Consider the following 23,399-nt stretch of genomic DNA (forward strand, 5'->3'; position numbering starts at 1 on the left):
CGTCCTTTTCAAGTTCCAACCCTCCAAATCAGGCAGTGCTCTTCAGCTGTGCACCAAAGGAAGAAGGGACGTCTGTCGGACACAGCTTCATTCTCATACTGTTGAGTTTATTTAAAAGACAGAAGGTCTTTGCACAAAGTCAGTCTCTTCTCTGGAGTCCTCCACGCTCAGCTGTCAAGCAGCAGCTCCGATGGGCCCCAGATCTGCATTACTGCGTTGGCCAGACAGCAACCACAGCAATCGCGATCAGCAGCAACACAATCACCACCAGCATTCCTGGAAAAGATGAAACAGCATTAAGGTTGCTGCCTTCACCTTCAACAATTGGTCTTTTGCAGTTAAATTCTTTCTCTGAGTCCTGCTTCTCCTCCCAGCTGAGACTGATTTTCCCCCATGCAAGCTTCTCACCAGACCCCTCCCTGCACACCAACTACCTGAACAGCGATGTGGGCTCAAACCCCACGTTGGCAGAGCAGCTCTTCCTCTTCCTGACCCTTCAAGTTATTATTTTTGTTAAGAGTGCCTGTAGGGTATCTTCCTACTTAAACATCTGCCTTACAGAGATTAAGGGATATGTTTAACTCATGGCAAGGCCAGTTAAGCTTCTCTAGAATCCCTCTGTACCATCCCACTGGGGCAAAGGATTATTCAGAAGGAAATCCAAATTGCATCAGGAAATTGTTTCCAATACAAACCAGTCCTGCTTTCAGACAAAACTATTTGCAGCGCAAAAGCACGGCTTTCAGCTATGCTACCTGACTTGGGAGAATGAAGCTCAACCATCATTAAAGAGAGCCTGACCGTGCTCTGCCCCACCACACAGCACATGGGCTCTATCCTGCCCCCAAGCCCTACCGGTTGATACGCAGAAGTTAATGACTAACGCAACCTTACAGAACCTGATGACTGTTTTTTAGTTCAGGCACACTGTGCTGCTCTGCAGAAGGATGGTGTCAAAAAAAAAGTTACATGTTGTTTTGAAGACTGATCCAGCAAACCAGCAAAGCACATTTTCTCTCTCAACTAAAGGATAGCGATAAGGCAACACGGCTCTCAGACACCTGCTAGAGAAAACAAATTTTCCTTCGTTTCTCCTTTCTTGGGTAGAATTCTCCACTTTCTCTTCTCTTTCTTAGAGGAGAGCAAGAAATGCGTTACTGAAAACGGACTGGATCCCTGGGGTCACCCCACCACCTCCCTAAGCAGCCCCAAGACATGGACTCCTCCTGGGCCAGCGGGACCACTGCACGCCCCAGGCACTGGCATCACCCACGCAGGCATCCTCTGGGGTTAAATGATCTTTTAATTAGGAGGCTTTTGTTTTGGTTTAGTATCTGCTCCGTGCTATCCCCCTGTCCAAGCCCAAGCTGCGGGAATAAGGGCTCCAAGAGCGGAAAAAACGTCCCTTCATTTGGTCCGCTCACGGATTACTATTACTCAACCACTTACAATATTTACAAGTCCAGCTCATGGCAATTAAAAAAGGATGTATTAAAATAAACTCCTCTTTCCAAGCTGGAAAAGGATATTAGCCATGGCTTTTTGTAAATAGTGTCATGTTTTCTGTGCAGAAACTGTTTCTCTGCCAGCGGTCCAGGATTTTTTTCCAGGGAAATAAGAGTTGCCACCAACAGTATTTTTTTTCTTTTACACTCAGTTGAAACCATTCGTTATCTGAAGAGAGCTTGAGCTTCCCTGCACAGGCTCAAGCAGGACTCGGGTACTGAGCCTTTCCTTTCCTTGCCGAAGCTGCTGACCCCGCACAGAGATGGCCGCAGCTCCGTATGCTCTGCCCGGGATGCCCAAGGACTGGGGCAGGACTCAGCTCTGAGGCGGGGTGCGGGGACGAGCTCCTCGGTTGGGCAGGGACAAGTGCTTTAGCACCTGTACACTGAGGGGTGCATACTTACTGCATCCTTTGAGGTAGGATGATTTGGGGGTGATTTGTTTTAGAGCGCACTAAGCTTCAGGTTAAACCTGGGTGAAACTGCTTATTAATCACATTCATCTGAATAAACTAGTAAAAGTGCATCTGGCTGTTCCTGCTGCCCGCTTTGCACCCCTGGCAAGGGCTTGGGTTTGGCTCTGACTCCAGAAGCCACCAGGACTGTGCTGCACAAGGCTGCCATTTCAGCTAACAACCACCGTGCTTGCACCCAGCCCCAGTGGGCATGCGGCAGGCAGGGTCCGTGCTGGGGGCACCCAGAAAAACTGGGTTTCTTCCACCAGTGCCCAGTCCCTCGCAGGTGAAGTCCTTCGGGAAGCGTCCCAGAGGATGCTGCCGCAGGGCCCAGCCTAGCTCCAGATCCGCATCCCAGGTCAGTGCCTATCACTGCGAGTCCAAGCACCTTCGACGCAGCTGGATCTCAGACCGTACACAGGGTACTTGGCTCTGACCCACCGGAACAGGCAAGAGGGGGATAGCGCTCAGTCTTCAGCCTCAGCCAACCACGCAACATCACCCAGCAACACAAACCTGGATGAATCCATTGGGAACACGATCTATGCTTTTACTGTGCTTCTAGTCTCTCGCCTTTTACATCTTAATATCCATTTTCTAGTCTTCAACAGAGCCAGAAGCAAATAAGTTGCTTAAATTGGGAAGAAATAAGATCTGATAAAGCTGCCGCGTTCAGATTCTCTGTTATGTTTTGCACTGGAGGGAAAAGTTTTAGAGGGTGCAAATCCTTAGCACAGTTTCAGTGTAACAGAGTTTATGGACTTGGGCAATTAAGAGACAACGGAGATCAGTTTCTTGGAAAATACTCTATAGGTGTGAATTAGTAATGATACAAAGTGGAGTTAATGGGGTGTAATTATTCTTTGACAACTCCCAAGAAAAACTGCACATAAACCCAGAATTATTACAGAGCAGGAAGAGGGGAAGGTGGGGGACTCATAAAGTTAACTCACGGGCAATAGCAGAGCGAACAGGAACTTAAGAGGACGTTCAGGGCAACAAGAGCAGGACAGCAAAATGAAATAAACTTCATTTTATTCCTGGAAAGTGACTGGTATTAAAACCTGGAGCCACTTTTCTGTTTCCAAAAGCAGCAGTCAAGTACTTGCTCCCCACGTGAGAGATGGAGAAGCAGAGATGGCACGCGTCGGTGCGATATAAATCATCAATCCACTGGTATTAAAGGCTTATCTGATCCGTGTGATATGCGCAAAAAGGACGATATAAGTTGGCAATAGCACACAAATTTCAAAGTACCTCTTGCATGATAGAGACCAGATGTTATGCACATTTCCTCCCCCCCCCAAACAGAACAGCAGATTAGAAGGATCTGAAGCTTTCAAACCTGGGTGTTTCCTGGAGCACAACATGCTTTCCTAACCAAAACGGCGGATCGGATCTGACAGTAATTACACGTTCTAGGGTCCCTGCCTGCTTTGACTTTTTCTGCTCAAGTCCTAGGAAATATAAATACTCCCCTCAACAAGAACTCCTCAAAGAGAAGTTTCAGGAATCAAAGCCGCTAACAAAGCAAACAGGATCAGAAAGCAAAAGGGAGCAGTGACAGGAATACAGATTTGAAATGCATTTCTCAGGGAAAGGTGGGAAGTGCAAGCAGAAGTCAGCATGCAAATCAGAGCAATTAATTAAGGCAGGTTGGAGAAAGTGCAATGCTCCTGAAGCTCCATCTGCTAAAGAGTTTGAGATGGTGCTGCTGTTCCAGCTCGGGGGAGCGGTGCAGAAATGCAGAGGGCACGTCCTCAGCTTCCGCTGGGTTTCACGGTGGAGAGTGCTGGCAGGAAGCAGGGTCTCCCCACCGTTCCCGGGAGCACCAGCACCAATGCTGCTTTGCTGGGTTTTAATCTTATTGCTGAGATCAGCTGCGCCTCTGCTCATCGCCCCCATCCCGACCCCTAGTCTCTGGGCAGCCGGTGGGTTCAATATTCCAAACCTAGCAAAGACTCTTCCAAAATCAAGTTGAGATCAAATTTTCAGATGTAAGATGGAAAGAAAAGGTTATGATACCCATAATTTATCTCTAGGCTAAGATCACTCTTTAGTCTGTCTCAGCTGCTACCTGTCTGGCCACGAGAGCAGAGGATCTGGGGTTCACACCACACCCCATCCCAGGGTCACCTGGGGCAGCCCTTCTCCAAGTCCCAAACCCATTCCCTCTCCCCAAGGTTTATCAGCTTTGAGGGTCACCGGGTTGGGGTTCATCATGGACACCCGTCCCACCGCACCCGATTCACTCCCACTCAAACAACTCCCCAGCCAGGGTTCACATGGAAATGCAAATAATTCCTCCGGGTCTGCATCTGCCTGAAGATGGGCATCTCGGAGATGACTTTCCACCCCCATTTGCACCTCTGTTTCCAGAGGGTTAATGATCTGTGTGAATACAGGTGATGGCTGAGGACTGTATCCCCTCCGGTCTATCCAGCCAGACCCCTGCCCAGTCAGGACTGTGTACCTTGAGGGTGTAAGCTCTCGTTAGAAGTAAGACCACACGTAAAGCCCACGCTCTCTGGTGCACTGCCAGCCATCCTCGGCGATGATAAACCCCAGTCACACAGACGGCAAGTCCAATAAATCATTTCATTTCCCTCTCTTCATCCCAACCTTTGCTGTTTTCCAGACGTGGCTTGGAGCCGCACCACGCTGAGCACCGTGCAAACCCGGGACACAGCACATCCCTGCCCTCGAGAGCATCCCTCTCCTTGCAGTACGGAGCCCAGGCTACAGGTGCTGCACGGGTGTTACAACCTACACCACGCTGCCGAAGAATAATTAACATTTCTGGTTTGTAATCTCACACAAGCGCAGGGTGCCTCAAATAACCGTTATGAATCACAAATAACGCTGATGAATTGGGTTCCTTGGAGAAGAGCGGATACCTACTGTCAGCCAGCAGCCAGCTTTTGTGTTTGTGATTAATCATCGAGACTTTCCAATTCCTTCTGCTGACTGTTCAGATGGAGGCCGCTGAGACTCAACGATCTGCAGCTTTCTTTAAAGCGTTTCTAATTCCTAATGCTAACGACGGCTGGAGCCTGGCAGAAATTTCTGGTCCTGAGCGCTGCCACGGATGGCGAGACAAGCCCTCGCAGCACCCATACAAAGCAGCCAATTGTTGCTTGTCAACTGGGTGCTTATGCCAGCTTTCTGCCAAGGCAATATTTACTGTGAAATATCCACTTATTGTGCTGAATATAACTCCTGGGAATCGGAGCATGTTTAGGATCTGGCAGGGGTTCAAGGGCCTTTGAACAGGCAGGCAGGAACTTGGTCATAAATACATCGTGTTTTGACAAGTCCCTCTTGAATAACTGTCAAAAGATTTCTGGTCTGCTTCTATCAGACTATTGATTTACCATTAAAATCGCTCCGTGGCCACGGAGTGCCGGGCATTGAGATTTAACATGTTATCAATTAGAGCACGCAGGTTTCTACAAGGTGTCTTGAGTTACAACTTCACAGGGGGCAGCCCCTGCAGAGCAGAGAGTTGCACCTTCCCCCTCGGCATCCCCTGCTCCAGTAACAAGATACTGGGTTTATTTTTATAAATGCACGCTGGCAAGGTATATTCCAGGGACTGAGGATACCTTGGTTCGATGGTGCAAGTAACATCAGCGAGGCTTCAGCTCTTCTCTTTCGCCCCTCCAGCAGGCGGGCACTGGCCAGTGCTTCACACAGCGGCCCAGCAGCCTCGGCTAGAGCAGCAGGTAGGTCATCACCAATACGCTCCAGCCACAACCCTGAAATTCAAGAGTGATGCCCACACTAACCCCACCACCCCCATCCAGCTGAAGGTAGGTGGGTGACAGGAGCAGGCAGTGGCTGACGCACCCAGGGCTTCACAGGTCACACTAAAGGTCTCCAGCGGCAACGCCAATTCATCCTTCTGCCTTGGAGGCATCTTCCAGTTGGACACCAGGTCCACTCTGTCACTCCTTGTTTAACCCCAAGCCCATCAGTGATGGACACAAGATCCACATCAAGGTATCCCCCCCGCTGCTGTCTCTCTGAGCACCGGCCTGGCTTGGGCTGCCACTGGAAATACCCAGTCCCTCGGGAGAACATCCCCAATGCTTTCAAAGCATACGAGGAGGGTTTGTGAAAGCAAGCGCAGAGGGAATTTCCCCGTGATAGCTGAGGTCTGGACTCAGTGGGCAAAGAAATCTCTCCCAGTCCCCACTGCTATAATTAGCGCACAGAGTATAGGATGCTCCTTACAAATAGGATAAGTAAATCCGAGCATATGCTAAGGGCTAATGTCTCCTTTTCATGGGGGTGCATGGCCACAGTTTCTCTGGCAGGTTCGCAGCAGGCTGCTCTGGCAGCAGGGCAGTCCCTCCCAGCCAGGAAGCAGCAGCAGCCTTTTGGACTTGACCAAAGCCATCCCCAATTGTCATCCCCAAATCCACGTCGGCTGGAAACCTGGAGATTTGGGAAGCAGCTGTCCTTTGGGTGAGCTATGGTTTTGTGGGCTCAGTGCTCTTTCCGAATATTGAACATACTCAGAAAGCAAACACTGCCACGCGTTGGCTCCTTGCTCGTTTCTGGATGGTGGAGTAAATACTGATTTCAGCCCATTAAAAAAAAAAATAAAATAAAATTTCTAAGGGGTGTGTGTGTCCAAATCATCCGCCCTGACTTCAAAAGCTGAAACGTTAAATTCAAGCCTGTTTCAAGAACTTCTAACTTGCTGCTGGCAAATAAATGCCACCCAAAGAATGAGATGTGCCTATTTATGATCTGCCCTGGTGCCTGCTGTCTGCAGAGAGGAGGCACAGGGAAGCGGCCCTGCACCAAGCCCCGAGCATCCCTCAACACCTTGCTGACAACTATTTCTGGGAATGGGAATTTTGCTGGGGGTTTTCCTATCTTTTCTGTGGATGTGGGCATAGCATCATTCTCAGTAACGCTGGAGGCTCAGCACTGGTGTCTTTTATAGATTATAAAATAATAATAAATAGCACGCTATGACTTTAAAGAGCCTGGTATAGCATTACATTATCTGGAAAAAGCAGCTTGTTTTATGCCAAGAAAGTTATATTCCCACAGAACTGTCTATCCAGAAGTTTATGAATAAGTCTTCTTTTATAAGTGACACGGAGCGCTAACTTATAAACACGTAATAGTTGTTTTATAGGGTAGGAGAGAAGCAGGGAAAAGATGGGAGTTTCAACAAGAGGCTGTAGAGTCACAGCTTCTCTCTTTTAAGGATTTCTTTTGAATGTCACAGTTTAAAAAAAAAACAAACAAAAAACCCCAATTTTATCTGCTTTTTCAGCAAGTTAATTTTAAGTCCGTGTTGCCAGATATATGGCAGAAACCCTGCCCAAACCTGTTCAAAACCTTGATTTTCAAGGGAAAAGAGAACCCACTTGGAAGGCTGGCTTCAAGTCCGATGCATGTACCTAAAGCGCTAGTTTAACATAGCAAGCAGCCGAAGAAAATCCATCTTGCGGTCCTTTACGTTCCCTAAAAAAAGCCAAACACTTTCTCCCCCAAAAGCTATAAAAAAAAAAAATCTTTCCTTCTAACATTTTCCTCGTTTTAAGCGAGAGGGGGTATTCAATTTGTATTGCATTAAGAACCACTTTAGCATAAATCCCATGCTATTAAGCTGGCTTGTATGTAAATACACTCCCCGATTCCTACACCTGCATCATTGAAACTATGTCTCCGGAGGCTTGTTCTTTATTAGTTTTGTGACAGCCAAACTTTTTCTTGGGCGATACGTCTGTGTAAAACGCTGCGACCGCACATTATCCTACGCCCCCACCCGCCCAGAGGAACCTGGCCGTTATTGCTTTTGACCTTCCTTTTCAACTGGTCTGACTTGAGAAATTTAACACTGCAATTGTACCTCTCAACTCTGACATCAAAATCGTTGGCAATTCGCAAAGAAATCAAGAACAGGCTCTGCAAACAGTTATTAAAGGCTCCAAACGCCCATGTGTTTCATTGGGTCTAGAGGAGGGGGAAGAAGAAGAAAAGGAAAAAAAAGAGACACTTCTCAAAAAAGCTGAGCTCTTTGGAAACAACAACGATTGCATTATTAATTCCTTATTTGGAAGAAAGAAAAACCTAGGTCACCCCTATGGAAGATGAAAAAAACTTATTCTACGAGTTCTTCCACATTTGGAGTTATTCATGTGAGGTATCAGAGTCAAATGTATAGACTTTGTTTACACACATTAACTCCTCGGTCAACATTATTTCATATATTAAAAATTGCATTTTTGTGGGTTTTTTGGCACGTTGGGTCAGAGCCATGCTTCTTTCTCGGGCACACAGACAAGTCGGTTGTTAAGCCAAGCCTTTCATCAGGGCACGTACCAACAGCAAGGCCTGTTGGCAAACAAAGCGTGGCTAAATAACAGCAAGGTAAAAATTGCCGCTATCAGAAAATAAATGTCACATTCAGTCCCAGAAGCAGCATGGAGTGAGCTGACATCCAAAACATTTATTGCTTCAGCGATCGAATAATCCTGAGCATTTGGGTCCCAAACCACATGCGCAGCCCTCCAAAAGGAAGTGAGATAAGCGTTTCTCTTAATCCATTATTGTTATACTTCAATTTGCTTCTTTTTTAATCTATTTTTCAAATTATAAATGCACGCCAGATAGCACATTGAACTGCTTCCAAGCCCAACAGCAAAGAAATCCCATATTCTTTCAAAAAGCCATATACGCTGTACAAACCCAACCTCACTTGAACCACAACAGTCAGAGGAATAGCTCAAATGAATTTGGTCGCAGCCCTCAACCGCTGCTTACGTGTCAACAACTCAGATGCTTAGCTAGTCTGTGTCAAGGTAAATCGCCTACCTTTGGCAGCATTTGGAAGGTTTCAATCCAACAGTTAAGATGCTGCATAAATATACATTGGACTGTACATCTACGCATCTACACAATTCGTTAACCTCTTGCGTTGACCTGAAAACCAGACTAGAAGAAAGGCAGCTGAAAGACAGGAAGGTTTCCTAAGGAAATTAAGAAATAGAAGTACCTTCTACCTTCCAAGCCACCAGAAATGAAGCTCAGAGCCAGGCAAGAAGACATTTGTTTGAATTTGAAGACAAGTCAAGAGCACAGCAAGAACTAAACTGTCACAAGCTTTAACTTTCAAGGAAGTCTGCAGGAAAGGTAACACTTTGAGCTAAATTTGTATCTACTTTAAATAGCAGAAGGTAGTTCATAGAGGACAACCTAGGAGAAATGGTTCAGTGTACCTCTGAGACAGAACTACTGAACCAAAGAGCTTTAAAGCAATTTATACACATTCCTGAATAGTAGCTTTCTGCCAAAATGCTCGATAATAAAATAATTTACTGGGCTCATCACTGCACAAAGAGCCGATGTGAGAGGCAACAGCTTACCCAAGCTACCTCCTACCCAAAAAACCCCCAACATTAACTGGATCCTTTCTACTCACTGCTATATCGAAGAAAAGATCAGATGTATTTAACGAGCAATATTAACTCTGCAGCAAATTCTTTCCAACTTTGTTAATGATGCAAAAGGCAGGCTAAAAGAAAGCCCCTCCAGAGCACAAGCTGTCTTTTGGGGTAAATTCGTGCAGGATATTGCACCCATTCCCAGCCAAAGGTGACAATTTAAGACCTTAAGCCTCCCCGAGAGCCTCTTTTGGTGTTTTCCCACATACTCTCCATTTTACTTCGAGTCAAACCTGGCAGCCTCTACTCATCTCTCTCTGCTGTCCTCTTCTGATGGGTGTGCTGGGGCAGCACCAGGCGGGGACATCCAGAGTTGTGCAGGAGATGACCCAGCTCCCAGCAAGCCAGAAACTGGAAATATTCTCATGGTTTTTCCTTTTGTTCTTGCTAGAGTGACTTCACAGACTTTCCTTGCTGGTCCCCACACTGCTATTATCAAACTATTTCCAACCCCAAAGGTCATCGGCAGACACGGTTACTGGATTTTTTTGCATGGGCTTATTTTTCTTCCCCCCTTTTTTTTTATTAAACAAGCATGCACACTTTCCAATTTTCCCTTCTCCAGACTCTCTAGCATCCTTTCCCTCACATAAGTGATGCCAAGAAGCAAGATCAGTCAAGCAACGTGCTGCATTTCTGAATAACTGTGTTACAACTTGGAACAGGACTTACGAAAGTTTAAAACAACTCAATGTGCACTAAAGGTTTCCCAGAAGAAAGGAAACAAACCAAGCCCAAACAGGATCGTAGAAGTTCTACAAATCCCTGTCTGTCAGATAAGGTTCACCCAAGTGAGCCCAACCAAGCCATAGGTGTCACCTGAACCCTCCTGTTCTGGCATAAGCTCAGCAAAAATCAGGAGTAAAGGGTGACAAAGCACAGATTTAACTGGGACACCCCCATCTCTAGGCTTAGATAACCAGAAGTTATCCTCCCCACACCATCAAGGGAGACGAGCAATGAAGAACTGAAGAAGCCTTTGGCATGGATCACAGCTTCATGAACCGTGGTAGAGAGAACAGTTGGGAGCTGAAGGGTGTGAAAGAGAGCCAGGTGAAGCTTTCCTTGCAAGAAGGCGATAATCTTAGCAAATCCAAAGGTTACCTACCATCAGGTGGTCCTTCAGCAGCACAGGTCACTAAAGAGACTTCTCTTTGTATTAGAAACTCCAGAGATCTACCAGCCAGATGCAGCACAGGCTGCAAGGAGAGGCACCAACCTGGGCTAAGGTGAGTTAAATCCCAGAGATGGGGGCGTTCGCTGCCTCCCACAGCGCCCCGATGGCTGGTGCTCCTCCTCACACACCTACATCCATGTACCTTCTCCAGCTCAGCCTTACCCACCAGCCAGGGAGGCAGGAGCTGCAGCCCAACTGGCAAACTCAAAATGGTTTTCCTGAAAGAAAGGGTCTGCCAGGCAGCAGCTTACCCCAAAGCTGCTACCTGCAGCAAGCCGGGAAAAGGCAGAAGACACGACAGATGATCTCAGCAGGGGACTGTTGTTCCTCCACTACTTTCTCCAGTAAAAACAAATGGGGAAAAAAAAATAATAAAATGAAAGGACAGCTCTGCTGGCCTGGCGCAGAAGGGGACATCTGCCCGCATCCATCTGCCATCGGCCCGACACCCCAGTCTTTGTTTTTGGTAGGGTCAGTTTTCGACCATTATAGCTCCCTGAACTGCCTCACCAGGACACCAGTGCCAGTACAAGGCAAAAGATGGGAACATGGGGAGAGGGAGCAGGTAACCACTAGCTCTGCTTAGATGCATCAATAAATTGTCCCATTAGGCTCTTAAATCAGAAAGTATTATCCTTTGCCTCTTCCTTTGTTTTTCACTCGAACAAATGCTGGGATTACTCACTCCCTAGTTAGATGGATATATTACAGTGCCAGAATGCTTCTGAAATGTTTAAAGCATCAACAACTAGACTTACGCATCAAAAAAAAAAAAAAGAAATAAAAATAATCACAGCTCAGTAAAACGAGTGGAATAAGCTGCAGTAACAAAACTACAGTTTTACTGGTCTATCTGAACCCGCAAGACGAACTTCACTAGCAAGACATTGATCAAGGAGAAAAAGTTATAGCAGGGGAAAAAAAAAAAATCATATTGTGTTCATACCAAGTCATTTAAGGTCAGATTAAGTGTTCTTGAAGTCTGGTCCATGTGCCTTCTATTTAAAAAAGTGCCCTGCTTGCCCAGGAATTTTAAGAACTTTTGAAAATGGGATGCTGGCTCCTAAGTCACTTGGATACTTGACTGAGTGGTCAGGAGGGTTGAGATTTACATACAAATTGCAAAGCTTCTAAATGGCTTCCTCAGAGCAAGGAACGGGGGTGGAAACGAGAGAATATTTAATGATTAGTTCCTTATGGCTCCAACATTCTTGAAGCATATTTCTTGCAGCCCCTGGAACACTCCTGCATTCTTGATTGCAAAATGGCAATAAGTGATTTCCTTTAAAAGCCTTGTCTTTTATTGGAATACTAAAAATACCCCACTAGCCCCACTCCACTCCACTCTCTCTCTTTCCTGGACAGGCACCATCAACCCTGATGTATTCTATTTTGAAGACGGCAATAAACATTTCAGCATGGGCTGTTCAATCCACTTCATAATAGATTATGCATTTCCAGTGGAGTCCCTACTAGCACCATAAATCATCTTTACACAGACTTAAGTATGAGAAACTCCAGCTCAAAAGCTGCATGGATTTTCTTCTTCTTTTTAAAAATTAAAAACGGGTATAAAACAGTCAGGAATTAAATAACTGACAACTTTAAACGTGAAACTACTGGGATGACCCTGTAAACCAGGGCTGTTGCGATAGTCAGAGCCGCACCATGAAGCGCTGCTCCGGTCAATTCGCTTGACGTAAACCTACCTGGAAGATGGCACTTGGTGAGGTGAAGTCCAGAAAAAATTGTCTACGCATTCATTGCATCTGAACAAACATGGGTTTCACATCTGGGATGCTCTGTCTGTTGCTGATTTTAAAAGCCACAGATGAAGTTCAATTACACACTACGTCTGAACTGGTTACACACATCTAATACTCCTTTTGCTTTTCCAGTCTATATTGACTTAAAAGTCTGAACCATTCTCCCAACTGTTTCGCTCATTGTGTCTCTCTCCATCTGCTACAGGCCTTGGAGAACAGCTCAAAGAGATAATTTCAGGTACACGATGAGGAGGCTACCACATAAACCACAATTTTATCATTAAAGTTCTTGGCTGAGCCAAGGAGCTTCTCCAGTAAAAGCAGTTGTACAATCACGTTCAAGGACTAAGACCAGCTAAGTGCAGGATGCAAGCAGCCTTCTTCAGCCCTAAACATCAAAGTCTTCATGTTGTCAAGAGCCAGAAGGGGCATAATTTAGATCCCCAATGCAGGCCTCAAATACAGTCCAGTGGTGGACGATGAGGAGGGTTTCCTGAGTATCGATCTGTCTGTTAGGAGGTTTGGCTGGACAAGGTGACCGAGTGGTTCCCGAGCCAACCCAGCAGTGTCAGCCCTGGCACGATTAATTCTGTCCACATTAAGGGAGTCTGCTGGGAAATCTGACCTCACTGAACAAATCTGCTGGTCACATCATAGCTGTTACAGCAATTGCCCTCAACTCATTCCACAAACTATGTGCAGCTCAGCAGCCACAGGCTGATGCATTGAACACAAGCCTAATAAAGGTGGGAGATGCTTATTTTTCTACTTTTGAAGTCCCAGAGGGAAGTGAACCTAACTTTGCCTGTTAGAAAACTAGTTTTTGATCATGCTTGTGGCTGGATAGTCTCACCACCTGCCTACTGCTGTCACACAGAAGGTAAGCTCTCTGCTCCACGAGATACTGTTAGCAAGCTTCTCTTTCTTGGACAAGTCGATCACACTCCACTGAGCTCTTCCCCACCTGTAGCGGGTCTCAAACAGGAGGGTCTGCATAAGGAAACTGTACTTATTTTTGGTTGACTCCTTCCATGAATGTGATCTGGGTGAATCTAGCAGTCCAACAGCAAGATCTGGTGACTGCAGCAAGGATATGCTCTTCTGACTCTGAAAAGAAGACAACTGGAGTCATAAATCATAAAACCATCAGGTGTCTAGCGCAACCTGCTGCTCCAAGCAGGGCTAAATTAGGGAGCTGGACCCAATGATCCTTATGGGTCCCTTCCAACTTGAGATATTCTATGATTGCGTGATTCTAAGACCAGACTCAGACCACGTTGCTCTGGGCTTTTGTCAACCTGAGTCTTGAAAACCTTTAAGGATGCACCACCATTCAGGGAGCACACACACCGGATTCTCCCCAGATGAAACCACACCAGACCTGCTCATTTTCACAAACAGGCTGTGCTACTCTGAGAAAGTTCTTCACTAACCCACTAGAACTACTGCAGGAAGAACAGCACAGTATGGACAACCCGAAGAGGTATGGCTGAAGTGGGCAAGTGCTTATCATCTCAAAGACAACACTGAGAAAAAGGAACAGAACCTTGACATCTTTCAGATGGGCTCTTTTAACATTTCAGAAGATTCTTTGATGGGGCTTCATTGATTTTAAAGTCAATACCAATTTAGACAAATGAAGTGTTTTGCCTCAGTTTCTGCAGAAGGGTATGAGCCTGCAGGTAAAAGTCATGACACAGATATAGCTGGGTTTGTGTTGCGAATGGTGTTTTCACAATTCAAAGAACAATCCTTCTTTTAGAAACTTGCTCAACCGTTGGCAATCCAACCCAATCAGCATACAAAACTGCAGAAACCAGCAACCAAATACTTCTCATTAATACCATTTACAGCTGCTAACAACTCTAAGAACCTTCTAAAAATGCCAAAGGAAACAGGGTGGGTGAAACAATCCCTCGCAAACAGCCGAGCCAATAAATACAGAACCGTGATAAGAAATTAGGTTTGACTTGCATAATCACTTTTAAAAGGTTTTGGTAAATGGAGTCTGAAGAGCAGGAGGCTGATAAAATAACATAGTTCAGTAGCAAGAACTGAAAGTTTCATGCCGATGAAGCAGGGAATTCAATCCTTGCTGAATCATTTAGCCGTTAACAGAAGTTTCTTCTCCAAAAAAAGAAGGCAAGGCATCTCTTAAAGCCCACACACACAGATCTTTGACTCCTATATGCTGGTGTACTACACAAAACTATTTTGGTTTTGGACGACTGCATTGTCTCATGTGTCAGGATGGCTATTTTATTTTATTTTTTAACTTCTGACTTGAGCAGAGCCAAACTCGTACAATTTATGCAAATGCAGTACAAGAGGTCTTCTCTCATTTTGTATTAAAAAAAAAAGAGAGAGAGAAAGGAGGAAAATCCACAACATAATTTCATCTCAGTACCTTCCTAAAACTTGAGAAGTTTATAAGCTCATAACTCCAGTTCTCTCCTTTTGCCTTCCCACATGACAGCTACAAGCTGCCACAGCAGCTGCACAGCGAACATCTTCAAAGGAAATAAAGAAATAATTACTCTCAGAACAAAGTGCAGGGGGACAAACTGGCCTGGGTGACAGGAGCAACGTGAACGGTGAACGCAGTAAGCGTTATAGCTGGAAGCAACCCCTCCACATACTCACGCATCAGCGGAGACTTTTGTTTGTAAGAGAGAAAGGCAACAAATCCAGGAGAGCGCTGGGAGAACTTACAAAAGTGGTTTAGTGGTGGGATGGCAGGGTTAGGGTAACGGTTGGGCTTGATGATCTTAACGGGCTTTTCCAACCAAACGATCCCATGATTCTATGATTCTAAGGCAGGGCGTTTCTGAAACCCATCTTCATAAATTTTGCACCCTATTCTCCTGTTGGAGAACATTTCCCTTTTTCAGCTCCTTATGGTTATTACAAGATACGTGTGGGGGTTGACACAGAGAAAAAAAAATTCTATATAAAATTCACAAAAAACAAGGTCTGTGTAAGGAATGTAGCCTGTTATCAAACAATCAACAAGGATAAAAATACTTGGGAGCAAAAAGAAGTTGCCTGATTTAGTAAATATTTTTTTTTCCTTACGTCTAATCCCACGGTTACATATAGAGCTCATTCCCCTCACGCTTCCAGGGGGATTAAAAACCCACACTGCAAAGAGGCATATAAATCGCCCTGGATCATTTGTCTGAATCCTGCGCCTGCCCCCAAAGAGGGACGACGCTCCATATGCTTTTGCAATAGCTCTGTTTTGATAGTATTACCAGGAGTGCCCCTTATTAATCATGTTGCCACTAAAAGTCTCCCTGGAGTATTTGCTTATTCCATACTTTTCCAAACTGTTTCGGTTTTCTCTTAATTTATTAAAAGCTCGCTGAAGATGACCATGGTTAAAGCTAACCTCTGCTACTACAAAACTGGAAGGAAAAAAAAAGGGGGGAGGGAGGGGGAAAAATCACCTTTAACCATGAATTTTCTTGTATTCCCCAGAAGAAACTCCCCCCTCAAATAGGCTGTTTCAGTCTTTGTTACATTTCCCTTACCCGTTGCAGTTGTTCCAGACCAGCCCAAGATATTGCTGTTTAAGGTAGCGTTAGCATTCAAGAAACACTTTCCTGGATGTTACTATTTGAGTCGAGATCATTGGAAGAAATTTGGTATTGGCTCAAGCCTTCAGTGCCCTGAAATCAATGAGCTTATTTCAGCCTGTAAAGTGTTCTTAAAGACACGCTTAAGTGCTTTGCTGGATGAAGAACAAAGCACTTGGCACCCCGCAGAACTGAACCCTGCTGAGGTGCGAGGCGTTTCCAAACATTTCTAATTAACTAAAAGAATCCGCAATTAAGAAAGTCGCAGTCACTTGGTTGACAGAATAAAGGCAGTGTTTTGCAAAGCATCCTGTGTTCCCCACTCTGCCAAACGCACCCCTTCACAATACCAGACACGGGAAAGAGAAACGTGTGGACTATAAAGAGCAAAGGAGTATCTGGGTGTCCTTCGGCAATTCAGCAGCAGTGCCGAACTCCAGATCCACGCCTGGGCTTCACAAGGCCCCTGCTTCAAGGCCAGGAACACGAAGGAGATGGAGTTTGCTTGAGCTGACCACTAGACCCTGCCCTGCTCCCTTGGCTTCGCTGATGCCACGGATCAGCCAGTCCCGCAGGAAAGTTCTGCTCCCTTCAAGTGCGGGCAGCCCCCATCTTATCTTAGACCTAAAGATGGGCCTAAAAGGAACAAAAAACAGTCTCTGCAATGCAGAAGAAAATGTTAGGTATGAAAGCTTCAGGCCGAGTACATGTGGTCTCCGGCTTTGTGTAGATGATTGGGAAGATCCTCATTTATCCCCTAGATTTTATATTGTTTTGAGGACTCTGCTGTCTGCAAAACATTAACTCAAACCAAGTGGTACAATTCTGCTAAAATTACACTTTTAAGCCAACCATGTCTTTCTGAGTCAGAAAACAAATAGGCCTTTCAATGCACTTTTGTAGTTGCAACATGTATTCCATTCTTATTTTCATCCAGCTTATACAGAGATTAGATAAATTATTTTTCATGTTTATCTTTCCCCATGAAAAAACACAAATCACCTTGGTGCTACGCTAACAAAAGCTTGACTTGTCTAGGCACAGGACATCAGAGAGAGGCCCCTTGCTCTCCAGGCCCTGATCCTGCAGACAGGCAGAGTCCATCTGTGGTTGGACGGACCCTGCAAGGATACAGTCGCTCCCAGCGGGAACCGGAGGCAAATCCCCGAAGACCTGTGAAATCTGTGTAGAGGATCAGACCACCTTCAGCTGGAGAACTCAATGGGGACTTTCCACCTGTGGCCCATGGCTACTTCCAAGGAGCCCAAGGAGAGTGGCCAGAAGCGAGGCTACTCCAACCAGGGTCTGAGTTCAGCCGAGGTGCCTATGAATTGTCCAGCACAAGGACAGAAGCAACAAACCAAAAATAGGTTGAAACCCAGAAAAACCAAGCTTGCTCAATATTAAGAAGAAGGGGCTGAACCTCAACATCTACACTGACCTTTTCAGCAGCCCTGATTTGTAGACCAGAGGTTGCTGATGCTGATGGAGAAGCACTTGCTGCTCTGCACGCGTGTGAAGCTCCCCGGGACAAGCTCGCCTCTCGGTCAACGAGGGGAACACCTATGCTGTGGCTCCTGCATAGCGTCACCAGGTAGAGCCACGCATGCACAACTCCGAAATAATGTTAAGAAATGGGTTGTTGGGTTTTTTTTAAGTTTTCATCAAATCCTGCCTCAATCACTCCAAGTTTCAGGCTGCCCACACGGCGTTATTAGCAGAAATAAGGTCATCTGCAAATAGTTAATATAATTCATATTAGGTGCAAACCACCGGGACTGCAGCAAGATGCTTGGCAGTATTTGATTTCAAGCAAGCCACAGAACATGACAGTAATTTTAACAAAACCCGTACAGTTTATCCAGAGCTTCCCATCCCTTTGCTCCCAACACAGTCTCTGTCTCCTCTGTTCCGAGCGTGAGCTAGCACAGGCTGACCACGTACCATGGAGCCTATCTTGAAGCAGGAATTTTATTCACAACGTATGGCTACAGGAGGAGGCAAATTAAAAGCAGAGATGAAGGGATGCTTACCCTTTTATTTTTAGCACCATGAAGGCTTGGTGTGAGTGGGTCCTAAGACAATTTAAAAGTCAACACTTCTGACAGAGCATCCTGAGATTCTTTTAAAATGAAGATGGGGATGCACTGATTAGTTTTTGCTTGCTAGCAACTTTTTTTCTTTATTTAAACATTGTCCACTGTGGTTTTAATGGCTTTGAGGGGAGATTTTTGGTACGATCAGCTGCCAAGAAACATCTCCCAGTTAGCTGTTTTGGGTCATCAGTCAGTAGCTGCCGTTAGCACAGCAGTTTCTATCTGCAAATCCAATAATCCTAGAACTACCAAACATAATTTTCCCCTGACATTAGTTTTGGTGGAGAAAAACATCCTTTGGAAGGCAAAACATTTTTTTTTTTTTTTTTAGCATTTTAGTTATCAAAACACATGGTGCAGCCTAGAATAGTACTGCCCATAAACACCATTCTCCAGCTCTGCTCCTCACCCAGGCTGCCAGTGAACATGGGAAACCATTAACTCAAGCTGCCATAATTAACTCCCAGCATCTTCTTCAAAGCCTGAGACAATCCCAAGCTACTTGTCATGCAAACAACCTGTGAGATTCATTCTCCTGGCAAGGCAAAAGGAGGGGTAAATTACTGAGTTAAGTAGATTACTGGGGAAGGAGTCACACTCAGCAGCCTTATGAGATGATTAGACCCTGGGAAATTCATACACCAAATCCCCAGGCCCTGATAGCGCACATTCATTACCAGTTTCAGAATCAACCGCAATCAAGAACCTTCTCTGGCAGCATTAAATATTCTTCTCCCAATGAACTTTCATTCAGCTTTCCCCCCCAAAAGGAAGATTATGTTTAAAATTTTATAAGGGAGAAAGCTGCAGCAGCGTTTAAGCAACTCAGCAGTTCACCACTAAGATGACTCTTTTTATTTTTCTTTTTTTTTTTTTTTCAGAGAAGCATCAGCATTTTTGAAGCCATGGATGCTACCAGCACTGTCATCAACATAAGCATTAAAAAACTTAATGCTGTTTCTCTGTGGGTGTACATGCGCCGCACTGCCAACAGCAGCACCCAGGGACTGCAGAGGGGTGCCTGCAAATAAGACAGAGAGCAGCAGTTATCTGTCATATGCATTTAATAAATCCAACACAGCAGAGCAGCTTTTGCAATCCAAAAGAGGGGAAAAAAAAATAAAATCTATCAGATTTGTGGCAAGAGAGCCAGCTCCCGTCACAGTGACGGGGAACAGCCGGTGCCTTCTGCAGGAAGCTGCAGGAGTGAGTTAAGACAACGAGTTCCCCTGATTGGGGTCCGTTTGCCCCCGTGGTTGATGGGCGAAGCTTATCTATGTACTTCAGCATGATCTGCCAGAGTACATGGACTGAGGTTGGGAAATTAATTGCCCAGAGTACTGGGTAAACGGGCAGCAATCGTTATTTTTTCCCCAGTAATGACATTTTGTGAGGAGCACTGCTGGTAGCGGCAGGTGCTGGGAGAGGCTGTTCCACCGAGGATTCAGACGTGGCTTTATAACATTTTCTTTTTAAAAGACTCTTAGTTTAGCATGAGTCTGTACAGCATTATTCAGCAACCCTCCATTATCTAAAGAATTACAAATTCCCTATTTTCTTGATCTATATAAAGTAAAGGGCGTAACCCCATCACACTGGAGAAGGTGAGAGTATGCTGAGAGTTCTCCCTCCTACCCGAGGTATTTTTATCAAAGAGATGTCTTTAAAAATATCTCTCGGAGAAAGTCTCTTATGCAAGAAGTTAAGACAGACGAGGACTACTGAAGTGCAGTCTAGTTCGATCAAAGGAAACTCCACCACAAGAGACAATTTCATGCCCTGGTATCTCAAAGGAGGCCATGATAAACCGCAGAAAACCAGACGATGAATGTGATGAGAAGGGTGAAACTTCTTAGAAAGCTGAGACAGGTATGTTAGTTGTGACGAAGGAAAGCGTTAAGGATCTAACAGCGGTGATGGGGTCACTTGGGAACCACCTTGGAAACCGTTGGGTTTACCAAGCCACCAGATGAAGTGACTAAGATGGATGTCATCACTGCAAAGGGCAGGCCGAGCCATCTCAGCAACGTCACAAGGCAAGGAGCACGCCTGCTAAGGCTCTGCTAAGTAGGGAAGCCCCAACCTCCTGAGCACCGGCCATGCTCATACATCTGTGGATAAACTTCAGCTGTTAACGCGTCTGTTTACCAACCCCAATGCGATGCCTGCCGACCTGCAGCAGCAGAGGGTTGACGAACACCAGGTCCCCAAGGAACGGCTTCTACAGTCATCCTCAGCCCATCTGCCTCCCCCACGCTCCCAACTGGCAGGATCCCCTTGTCCGGACCTGCTGCTGCTCCACGCGGAGGGTGACAAGCAACAGCCAAAGGAGTTTTTTTGATCTCAGACTCTGCGTGCGACAAAGCGCAGCAGAGCCAAGGGGTTGTTCTTCCCTGCTGCATCCATGCCTTGATGTCAGGTGGCATTAAGAGAACGTGCTTTCATCTGTGTCAGAAAATGTCCTGGTTTTGGCTGGGACAGTTAATTTTCTTCCTAGTAGCTGGCACAGAGCTGTGTTTTGGATTCAGTATGAGAAGAACGTCGATAACTCACTGATGGTTCAGTTGTTGCTGAGCAGGGCTTACACCAGGCAAGGGCTTTTCAGCTTCCCCTGCTCTGCCAGGGGCACAAGAAGCTGTGAGGAGGCACGGCCAGGAGAGCTGACCTCAACTGGCCCAAGGGCTATTCCAGACCATAGGGCGTCATGCTGAGCACATAGAGCTGGGGGAAGGAGGAGGAAAGGGGGAAATGTTTGGAGTTACAGCATTTTGTCTTCCCAAGCCACCATTACGCGTGATGGAGCCCGGCTGTCCTGGGGATGGCCGAGCGCCCGCCTGCTGGTGGGAAGCAGGGAATTAATTCCTTGGTTTGCTTTGCTTGCGTGCACGGCTTTTACTTTCCCTGTTAAACTGTCTTTATCTCAGCCCACGAGTTTTCTCACTTTCACCCTTCTGATTTGCTCCCCCATCCCACAGGGGGAGTGAGTGAGCGGCTGGGGAGGCTCAGTGTCTGGCCAGGTAACCATGACAGCAAACCAAGAAGAAACACCCAAGCAGCCCCTTCTGCAGAGCAGTCTGTGATGGACAGGCAGGTTACCTTGCAGGGTGCTGCGAAGCAATTCACAGCTCATCCGAGCAAAGCACAACAAATTCTGGACCACATCCCCAAAATCTGACAGCTTAACTCCAATTCCTCTAGCACCCCAAAGTTGGAGCTGCACTGAGACGGTCCGAGAGCAAGCTGCCAGTCACGATGCTCCAGGCAGGCACAGAGGGCCTGGAGATAGCCAAGCTACAGGCACTCAGGTGGGGACAACAGCACTGCCCTGTTCCACAGAGGACAATATATTATGTTAAGGAGCTACTAAGACAGGTCAACCACTGCGGGATGGAGCCAGCGCAGGCCTGGCAGCAAAGGGCAGCAATTCCTCACAGCAATCGCTCCACTGTTGCTCCCAGTTCCTCCCTTCATCCCTTATGGCCACAAGGTCTTTTTTAGCACTCACCTTCAAAGAACCTTGGCAGAAGAGCACAAACCTTACAGGGAAGGCAGAACCAGCCACACGAGTCCACAAAGATGGGAAGCCTGCCCAGAAATAACACAGTTCCTGCCTTCCTGACGCCCCAGTTCTTTCTCGACTAGTGCTGAATGAAGGCTTTAAAAGGAGACGGGGGTCCTCCCCACTATCTCAGAGTTACGGAGCCAACTCTCAGGTGAGCTAGTCCACCACTAAAACCAGCCACTGAGCAGAACGGAGCCAAAACTACCCCTTACCTCACGCCCAGCTCTCCTGCGAACCTTGCCAAATTAAGCAAGGAAGCAGACGACTGGAGCTTGTATGTTGTAAAACTTGTTCAGTCATAACCCATAAAAATACCTGAATGCCCACCTACAGACACGCCACGCCTCCCTTTTGGGCACTACCACATCAGTCAGGCTACCACCAGCTCAGCTTATTAAGCCATTTAACATCGAAATACTCCCCAATTCCAAGCCCGTTGATGACTTATCCATCTACTTATTGCCAGAATCAGCAGGACAAAAGATGCCCACCAAAAAGCCATCAGCAAAGTTTGACCTTCTCATTTACACAAAATCTGATGCTCATTTACACACAACATTGTTTTTGCAAACGAAAATCTGTTCTACTCTTCCTTCCTTGGAAGATCACCTCTAGTGTTTGGTTCCTCTGTCAACCAAAACAAAGCACGCATCTTCGCAACAGGAGCAAGCCGAGAGAAAATTCAGCATTTTGTGCAATTACCAAGTACCAGGATTCAACCTTCCTTATCTCAACAGGGCTTACACAGCACACAACAGAGCAAGCCTCCAAATTCACCAACTCTTTATTTCAAGCAGAATTTAAAGACCTAAAGCACGACTCCTCCTGCATGGACTACACCAGAACCTTCAAAGCAGCTCCACGTTACGGCAGCTCAGCGGATACAGCCCAGGCTGGAGCAAATCCAGTCGCAGAGAAGTCTCAGCGGAAGATCCCAGCACAGGAACAGCTTTTCATCAGTGGTCAAGGCTGACTGATCTAAACTCAAGATACTCCTTTCCAAGAAAGTTTCTCTCACAGACCGTTAACCGCTAATATGCACACACAGATATGATACGAAAACTTAAATGCAGACAGATGAATAGGCAGGAGAACAGTACTTACTCTGCATTCATTTACACAATTGCATTCGGCTACCAAAGCAAGGAGCATCTTTGAAAAACCAAGGGTGATGGTAAACAAGCATGAAACACTTATGTAGGAACCAGTATAGAGGACACAGCAAAGTAGCCATGCGTCTGACAGAGATATTAATAATGTTGTTATTACCAAAGTAACCAGTAAAGCAGAGGCAGCAACACTGGGGAAGATGTGCAGAAATGAAAGAATTTCAGTTTCAGCAAAGGACTAAGGTGCAATGTGAAGCCTTAAAAGCCACTTCTCTACCTTGCCCCGCTCCAAACCGCAAGGTCAAGCAAAAACTGGAGATCACCTTTAACCAAACATTTACCTAGCTCCCAAGCTATCTGAGCATCTCGTCAAAACACACCCCCTGCCCATGAAGTGTTTCTGAATCAGAAAGCACAGAATGCAAAATTCACAAGAAGAAATCAAATCCTCTCTGCTCAGAAAACTGGAAATGTTCCTATTTATAATGCTGCCTTCCCCCGGAAAGCAGGCTGTAAAACGCTCAGGATGAATGACTTGGCACTGCTAGTGTTTTCTGTAGAAGTCCAAAACCTTGGGCTTTCCCCCCCCCACTTTTGAATCTTTAATTCAATAGCAAGGTGGGAAATTAATATTTTTGCATTCTATTTAAATGCCAGAAAAACATTTGCTGCTTCTTTAGCA

The 23,399-nt window shown here is 46.0% G+C and overlaps 1 protein-coding gene across 1 annotated transcript in view; it reads right to left on the reverse strand.

Annotated features, from left to right (window-relative positions):
• Positions 1 to 6: 6 nt before the first annotated feature.
• Positions 7 to 23,399, reverse strand: part of STX8 (syntaxin 8) — a 102,926-nt gene continuing 79,533 nt past the window's right edge. The window contains exon 5 of the mRNA XM_035893272.1: positions 7 to 276. Within this exon, the coding sequence (XP_035749165.1) occupies positions 209 to 276 (68 nt within the window). The 3' untranslated portion in view covers positions 7 to 208. The remainder of the gene's footprint in view (positions 277 to 23,399) is intronic.

The sequence above is a fragment of the Egretta garzetta genome, unplaced genomic scaffold, assembly GCF_000687185.1.
Source record: "Egretta garzetta isolate BGI_Z169 unplaced genomic scaffold, ASM68718v1 scaffold34, whole genome shotgun sequence".
Lineage (NCBI taxonomy): Eukaryota > Metazoa > Chordata > Aves > Pelecaniformes > Ardeidae > Egretta > Egretta garzetta.